The sequence below is a fragment of the Saccopteryx leptura genome, chromosome 3, assembly GCF_036850995.1.
Source record: "Saccopteryx leptura isolate mSacLep1 chromosome 3, mSacLep1_pri_phased_curated, whole genome shotgun sequence".
Lineage (NCBI taxonomy): Eukaryota > Metazoa > Chordata > Mammalia > Chiroptera > Emballonuridae > Saccopteryx > Saccopteryx leptura.
In genome coordinates, this window is record NC_089505.1 from 5,858,276 (window position 1) to 5,866,955 (window position 8,680).

The following is an 8,680-nucleotide window of genomic DNA, read 5'->3' on the forward strand; positions in this document are numbered from 1 at the left end:
CAAGTGAGATGCAGAAGGGAGTCCGTGCTCACCAGCTCGCTGCTGCTGGCTGTTGTGGCAGAAAACAGCCTGGGCCCCGAGGGGGGGGAACCGAGAAAGGGTCCCGCTCCCCCCACTCAGCGGCTGTGCGGGCCAGCAGGTGCTGGAATGTCTCACCTCACGTTGTCCTCTGTAGAGTGAGCCCTCCACGCGGTCTCTGCAGGATCATCAGACATTGTGTACAGAGCACCTGGCACATTCCACTAGATTAAAAATTCCAAAAAGGCCTGAAAAGTGTTGTCGTCAAACTTGGATGGGCATCTTGAGAAGGAAGAAGACACTTGTCTCAAAGGCAGATTCAAATGATTCACGATTTGTTACTTAAATGTATAAAAACAGAAAAGGGAATGTCTGAGTTAGGCCGAGGGTCAGACACACATGCCCGCCCTGTCCACTCTCAAGCCCTAGAGTCCCAGGGAAGGCCAGAACCGTCCACTTGTCAGGCCCCAGTCCGCGCTGTCTGTCTGCCACACTTCCGTGGCCCGCGGGTTTCTGAAGGTGGGGGCTGGGGCTGAAAGCCCGGGTAACGTCAGGGTCAGGCCTCCTCATCCCCGGACTGACGGGAAGGAATGGAAGTGGGAGGCCAGAGGGACCAGGAACCACCAGACACGGACCTTCTCTTGTCCAGAGGGCCAGTCGGGAGTAAGTCCATGAGCGGAGACGGGGGGGGGGGGGGACGGACAGTCAGACGAGAGAGGGCGACTCCCCAGAACTGGCCTGAGGGGAACTGAAGGTTCTTCCTGCCGGGGTGAAGTGGAAACTGGGAGAAAGTGGAGACAGACTGAGTGGCTGGTGGAACGGCTGAGAACTGTCCAGGGTCCACGCGGTGCTCAGCGTCGCTCCACTCCCGCTCGGAACACTCAGGGCGGGGACCCCACACCACGCGTCACAGACGCTGCGTCGGCGGAGACACTGGTTAGGGAGGTCTCAGACTCTGCAGACCGAGGGGCAGAGGGAGCTGACAGAAAGTTTTCTGGCCAAACACGAGTTAGCCAGAAATAATAATTAAATTATATTACGTCCACACACACAGAAAAACCCTTTTGCTGTTTTAGCATTCTAAAATAAATAAAAACGTAAGTCAGCACATGTGATGGAGCATTTTGCTAATGGCCTGCAAGGGAAAGGGACGTGGAAAAGCAGGGATGGCCCGGCCCCGGGCAGGACTCGCCCCTGCTCTTCATCACAACTGTCCCCGGTCCACACGCCATGATTTAGAATGAGCCCTTATCACTTATTTTAAAAATGCCCACATTTCCAGGGAACGTTCTCTGTGGGATTATATGTCCTAGAGGAACTGGTTGGAAAATATTAACTGATTATTTCCTGCCTTAATTTTTTTGTGTGTGTGTGTGTGTGTGACAGAGAGGGACAGATAGGGAGGAAGGGAGACAGATGAGAAGCATCAATTCTTTGTGGTGGCACCTTAGTTGTTCACTGATTGCTCTCCTCATATGTGCCTTGACTGGGGGGCTACAGCAGAGCGAGTGACCCCTTACTCAAGCCAGTGACCTTGGGCTCAAGCCAGAGACCATGGGGTCATGTCTACGATCCCACGCTCAAGCCGGCGACCCTGCACTCAAGCTCTTGAGCCTGCGCTCAAGGCAGCGACCTTGGGGTTTGAACTTGGGCCCTCTGCATCCCAGGCCGGTGCTGTATCCACTGTGCCACTGCCTGGTCAGGCTCCTGCCTTAATTTTTAACTAAGCAAATTTGCTTGTATATACTTTCTAACAAGGCATTGACCCGGCATTCATGCCGGTAATAACTTCTGGAGGCTTAAGAATGTTAGATGGGCCTGACCTGTGGTGGCGCAGTGGGATAAAACGTCGACCTGGAAATGCTGAGGTCGCCGGTTCGAAACCCTGGGCTTGCCTGGTCAAGGCACATATGGGAGTTGATGCTTCCAGCTCCTCCCCCCTTCTCTCTCTCTCTCTGTCTCTCCTCTTTCTCTCTCTCTGTCTCTCCCTCTCCTCTCTTAAAAAAAAATGAATAAATATAAAAAAAATTAAAAAAAAAAGAATGTTAGATGGACATACTGATTTCCTAGTGTTTTTAATAAATGTATTGATCTTCTTTATGAAAATTGAAACATTATGTCTCCACACTCAGTATCTGTTGGAAACTAAGACTTGGCATTTTGGACCCGACGGTCTTTGAGGGGAGGATCCAACCGCCATCACTGGTCAGAGTCTGGGACAAGCACTTTGTCCGTCTTCCCAGAATTCCCAGTGGGTCCGCAGCCGACATGTAAACAATGTGTTGAGATTCTGAATAAAAGGCCTCAGGGCCTAGGAGTCAGCTCCTGGCCCCCGCGGCTCCTCCAGACCTCTGGAGGACACAGGGCTGAATGGTCAGGGCTGCCCGTCGGGCGTCTGGTCCTGATTTCGCTGCTATGAGAAATGGCCGGGACTCCCGCCTGTTGTGCGGTTACGTCTCACCTGTAAAATGGGAATAATCGCGTCTGCTCCTGGTCTGCTGTTCTAATCGCGTCTGCTCCTGGTCTGCCGTTCTTGAGGCTGAATAATCGCGTCTGCTCCTGGTCTGCCGTTCTAATCGCGTCTGCTCCTGGTCTGCCGTTCTTGAGGCTGAATAATCGCGTCTGCTCCTGGTCTGCCGTTCTTGAGGCCGATGAGTGCAAACGAACGAGACTGGTTTCAGTTTTCTGGGTTCCAGAGGAGAGTGCACCGAATCAGACTGATGTCAGGGTGCGGCCTGCGGTCTTCTCCCTGAGGTGGGAAGTCAGGACAGAATGTTTGGTAGCATATGCCTTTTAAAGAATTCAGGTCAGCCCTGAATGGACATTTTCTTCTTTGGATGATCTGAGAATTTGCAGCCTCCAAGTATTTTAAAAAATTTTTTACTTTAATTTTTATTAACGTTTCCTAATAGCATTTCATATTTACTTAATCATTCACAGCTGCTTTGCTCACCTGTTTCTCGGGACCCAGAGCAGTCCCCAGAGTTTTATTATCATTTCCTTCTGAGCCCTCAAGCCAGGAGGAATGTGTTTAAAGTACTTAATAGGTTCTCTAGGCCCACGGGTTTGAGGAGAATTCTTCGAGTAACCCCCTTCCAGGACCGTGGGTTTCTTCCTCCTCTCTCTGTGGCCCCGAGCCCCTCACTCTCCTAATGAACACGGGGAGCCTTCTCCTGCTGGAGCATGGGACTCCCACCCTTGGAACAGCACAACCTTTGTCTCCGCAGTGGACCCAGAATTTGCTGATACAGCCCTTCCCCCACCCAGAGCTAAAGTTTTGGATTAAACATCAGATTAAAGACCAGATTTGGATTTTCTATGATTTGTTCTTTTCCCAGTTCCCCTTGACGAGTCAATCGATGCATTGTTCTTGCAAATCTTCACTCTTGGTTTTGTGTGAGCCAGAATTAGGGCTTTTTCCTGTAAAGTTGTAAGCCAAGGCTAAACTATTTCAGCAATGTTGTCTGCAGTGGATCCTGTCCAGAGCCTGGGTGTGCAGAGCTCTCCTGGTTTCCCGCCGGTCTCCACCGAGGAGCCTGCAGCTCCTGTGCCCTGTGCTCCCTGCAGAAACGCCCGCCCACTGGGACAGAGCCTGCTCCACAGAGGGCACATTCCAGCCACGCTTGCCCGGTCACCAGTCACCACTGCGTGCACTTCAGATCCCGGATCTGCGGGTCCACAACGCGCCCACTGAATCAACCTGCGCAAAGGCGCTAGAGCGTCTCAACCTCGGTGTCATTTTTGGACAATGTGTTGTTAATAGTTGCCCCAGCCGGAGAACCAACAAATTTTGACAGCCAACATCCTGGACGGGAAGAGATGGCACTTCAGCCCAGGGGCTGAGGAGAATCACGGGGTGGGGCCCCGGGCTGGGGACAGACCTAGGCTTCCAGTTATTGCGGGCGGGTCACAGACCCAGAGGGTTGGTCGGTGCCTTGGGACGGAAGGAGGGCTTAGCGCATCCTGTGGGTGGTTGGGCCAGGGAGCTCTCTTAGGGTGCAAGTGCGTAAGTGTGCACGCATGTGCGTGCATATTGTATGTGCGTGCATCCGTGTGTGTGTGTGTGTGTGTGCCAGCACGGGCAACAGGCACGCACACAGCTCCGACAGGCCGCAGCTTGGCCTTGGTGGCCCCCTCTAGGGCTCCTGCTCAGCCCATCCGCGCCCGGGCTGAGCAGGCATTAGAGCCCAGCCAAGCGGGGCGCGGCGGCAGGCGCAGGAGGTGGGGCTCGGGAGGGGAGGAGAGGCGAGGAAGGGAGGGAGGGAGGGAAGGAGAGAGGGAGGAGGCTCCGGGACGCTCTGGAGTTATTTGACAGGAGCCAGGGAAGCCGCAAAGAACCCGAGGACTGCTCGGTGCCGGGAGGGCAGTTGGACGAGTCAGGGCTGCCTAGAGCTGTGGAGAGGACCGCGAGCTGCCCCTCTGCCCGGCTCTCGGCCGCGCGCCCCGCCCGCACCATGCTGCTGCCCCGGCTCTGCTGGCTGCCGCTGCTCGCGGGGCTGCTCCCGCCGGCACCCGCGCAGAAGTTCTCGGCGCTCACGGTGAGTCTCGGCTGGCGCCCGCGTCCCCGCGGTCCAGGCGCCCCGGCGCAGAGAGCAGGTGACCCCAGGGGAAGTGCTGCCTCCTCCTGCTGGAGGGGCTGGGGCAGGTGGGACCCCGGCGAGTCCGGGATGTGCGCTCCTGGCTGAACGGTCGCGGGCTGTTGAGAGTGCACGGGAGGTGGGGGTGTCCTAGTGCCGCGAGTGGGCGGGAGTTGCAGCGCGCTCCCTCACTCCGGGTGGGCAGGGTCCCGCGCGCCGGCGTCCTGTTCGAGGCGGACTCATCAGGCACTCGGCGCCAAGTCGCCCCTAGTCCGCTGCCCTGGAGCGCGTCTGTGTGCGGGCACTCCGCGTGGGTGCTTGCTGGGTGAAGAAGCTGCAAGCTGTGGGCCTTCCTTGTGGCCCACACGTTCCAGCCGAGCCTTCTGGAGACCCTCCGCGAGTGAGGTTAGGAAAAGCAGATGACATTACAAACAAGGATCATTTGTCAGTAGTGTAAGGAGGCAGAAACAGGAGGGAGGAGGCGCCCCTGCGTCCTGTAGCCACTTTGCCCTCCCGATCCTCTCCCAGGGCCGGCTCTGTGCGCAGCGGCGCGCGCCCCAGCGCATGGGTCACCGCGGTTGACCGCCCTGTGTTTTTCTTTCTTAGCTGCATCTTCTAGGCGACGGCCTTGGCCGGCAAGGCGCATGGTGCCAAGCGCGGAGCTATGTTCAGGGGCCGCGCCAAGCCACCGGCCGCTGGCCCGGGCTGCATCTGCAGCCCCCAGCTCAGGCAGACCTCGTGGGCTTGCACTGTTTGCAAACCCATAATTAATGCAATCTGCAGAAACGAAAACATTCCACTTAAATGTGTTTTTGAACAAGTGCTTGAGAAAACATGAAGGTAGAGAGAACACCTCTGGTGGAGGGACGCTTTTAAGTGGCCCGAGACATGTCCTGAAGGCGTTTATTGTATCAAAAATAGAGGCTGTGGTCCGGTTCTGCTTTTCAGCAAATTTGAAGCACTCCTGTGAGCCTTTTTTTTTTTTTAAAGCAGTGTGAGGGGGGAAGGAGTTAGTGAGTTCATGGTTCATACCTAAAATTCTTCTGGAGCCGTCCTGGGTCCCTGCCTTGTGTCTCACAATGACTTGTAGATTAGAGACTTCTAACTGGAGGCTTGAAGGAGATTTTCACACGCTCGGCTTTCCCCGGAGATATTTTATCTCCCCAGACGGGCCCATCAGATAGCATTTGCTGCATGTGTTCACGTGTATACACATCTGCACATACGTGTACGCAGAGATGCACACAGATAAAACCAGCCCGCCTCCGTGATAGTGCACTAAGGGTTGGGGGGGCCCGAGGCCAGTGCTCAGAGGAGGCCCTCCGTCTTCTCCAGAGCTGGAGCGGCAGGTTCCCCACGGCGGCCACGGGTTCCCTGAAAGCACAAGAGGCAGCCCGCCATCTGCCTGCCATGCTGGGGAGCCTCAGCCGGTGGTCCCTCCACGGAGAAGCAGAATCCGTGTGGTTAGTTATTGGAACAATTTAAATCTCTGCAGATTTTCTTTTCTTCTTTCCCTCCCCTCTCCTAATTTAACCATTTGTGTGCAGCCTGCAGTCCTTGAGCTTCGCAAGTGGGTCCGCAGGGTCCCCAGCGATGCTGGCCACACGTGGCACCCCCCATGGTGCAGCCGATTGGGGTGGGGGGTGGGGCTCGGGCATGGTGCCCCTTTTATTGCACCGCTCAGAAAACCTTTGCCTCTCAAACCGCACTTGCAAATGAAATGCTGTTTTGCTTTCGCATTGAGGAGAAAAGTTGAAAGCTGTAAAATATTTTGGCCAACGGCTTTCCTACCCTACCCCCAGCCTGGGACACCAGGAAGCTGGCAGATGATGGGCCCAGTGGGAATGCTACGTGTGCTGGTCACTCTGTGGTGCTGGGGTCTCCTCAGACCACCTCCTTGTGTGTGGGGATCTCTTTTGTTCCCGGAGGGGCGGCCCTCTCCACCACATTCACATCTGGCCTGTACGTCACAGCCGCAGCCTCAGCCGTGGGGAAGGGGAGCAACAGCGAGGTGTCTTCTGGAGGCACGTTAACTGAACTTCCTTCTTCATCACTTTCCTTGTCTGTAAACCGGGGATAAAGGCTTAATATCTGTTTAGCACATTCAAGGATTTAAAGATAAGACTTTCAGTATGCCCAGTGCCTATTAGTTCTCCAATGAACACTATCTGATGGCCCCCGTGAGATAGCTGTAAATGCCGTTATTATCCACTCACCTGTGGCTGTGTCCTCAGGTGTGCCTGGAGGACTGCCCCACAGTCCCTCCACCTGTCACCGCTGCCAAGTGTGCCGCTTTGCTCTTGGTGTGCGCGTGAGCGTCGTCGTGTGTTAAGTCGTGTGGACCGGACAGCCATCCTGGCTTCTCGGAACGACACGTCTGTGCCCTGCCTCCTGCTCGGTGGGCACAGTGCAGCCGGACGTGTCCCTGGACCCTGTGACCCTGCCTCCTGCTCGGTGGGCACAGTGCAGCCGGACGTGCCCCTGGACCCTGTCCCCCTGCCTCCTGCTCGGTGGGCACAGTGCAGCCGGATGTGCCCCTGGACCCTGTGCTCAAGACTAAGAAAATCTGCTTTACTTGATCATTATGTTTTCCTGTTTCTTTGCCGTGAGACCTTTGGTGTTGTTTCTTAGGATTCTCTGAGGGCTTGACACAGTCTTCCAGCCTCAATCAGACCTCAGCGTTACTTCCAATCAACAGACGATGTTAACCATGTCTGTTCCACCCTGGTTTGGGCTCACGTCTCCCTCTTCCTTGAAGAAGACGGTATATCCTAAAGCCAGGCCGTCTCCATTTTTCATGTGAGACTGGGAGTAATTCACAGTGTGAATCGCTGGCTGCACAGACAGGACCTCAACTCATCTAGTTTGTCAGAGGTGAAGTTATACGGATTTCGACTGATCCCTGATAGACCCACACCTGAGCATTTTCTGTCGGGGCAGGGAGGAGAGCAGTACCCATGCTCTGTCCCAGAAGTGTCCGAGGTAGAGCTGTGGCTTCGTTTCAGAGCCAACTGGGTGCTTTTGTGCCCACACTTAGAAGGCAGGGTGCCTTTCCTCATTGCTAGGGGAAGGGGAGCGCCCACTGAGGGCGCCTGTGACACACATGCTCTGTCAGGGGACACTGTGTCTGCTTTCTCACGTCACCCGCACCACACCCTCACTGAGCGTTCTGTTGTGTCTACCTTCAAGAGAAGAGGAAATGGAACTGTAAGCCCCTGGGCATCAGACTGGGCGTGATACTTCCAAGTGCAACCTGAAATTGTTCTCCTTGCTTCGGGATCTGGGGAGGGGTGTCCTGGCACTGGTGTTGTGTTCCCTTCAGCGACTTTATAACTGGGCACCGCCTTCTCCCTTCGGGACTGGTTGACCGTCATGACCTTCCCACGAGGGGCGCATGGGGAGGGCTCAGGACCTGTGGTCAGGGGCAGGTGCGACCACAAAGTTAAAACAGCGGATTACCACCCCTGTGTGTATTTATTTGTTTTAAAAGAGAGGGAAGGGACCCTGGCCAGTTGGGTCAGTGGTCGAGTGTTGGCCAAGCACGTGGAAATCCCAGATTAGATTCCCGGTCAGGGCAGGGAGTTGACCATCTGTTCTCCACCCCTCCCCCTCCCTTTCACTTTCTCTCTCTCTTCCTCTCTCACAGTCACAGCTCCAATGCTTTGAGCAAGTTGGCCTCAGGTGCTGAGGATGGCTCCATGGCCTCCGCCTCAGGCGCTAAAAAAAACAAAAGTGGCTTGGTTGCTGAGCAACAGAGCAAGGGCCGCAGATGGGCAGAGCATGGCCCCCTAATGGGCTTGCAGGTGGATCCTGGTCAGGGCGCACGCGGGAGTCTGTCTCTGCCTCCTGTCCTCGCACTAAAAAAAGGTAATAAAAAAGAAAAAAAGAAAGACACAGGGAAGGGGATGGGAAACAATATTTGCTCAAATAAAAATTTTAAATGCTTCCTTGTCAGCGTGTCCATGAGAAGATCTAGTATTGATGTTGCTGAAACACCAACCTCAAAATGCCCTTCCGTTCCCGGCAGCTGTGGGGTGACTGGATGCTGTCCCACTCAGGGCCAGTGCTTGGGGGCGGGGACACTC

General features: G+C 55.2%; 1 protein-coding gene across 3 annotated transcripts in view; it reads left to right on the top strand.

Annotated features, from left to right (window-relative positions):
• Nucleotides 1-4,300: 4,300 nt before the first annotated feature.
• The window catches only part of SMOC2 (SPARC related modular calcium binding 2), a 184,753-nt gene continuing 180,373 nt past the window's right edge, over nucleotides 4,301-8,680 (top strand). For all 3 annotated transcript variants that reach the window (XR_010750017.1, XM_066372872.1, XM_066372873.1), the window contains exon 1: nucleotides 4,301-4,556. Coding sequence is in view for 2 of the 3 variants with exons in the window: in XM_066372872.1 (XP_066228969.1) it covers nucleotides 4,473-4,556 (84 nt within the window). In the remaining variant the exon portion in view is untranslated. The remainder of the gene's footprint in view (nucleotides 4,557-8,680) is intronic.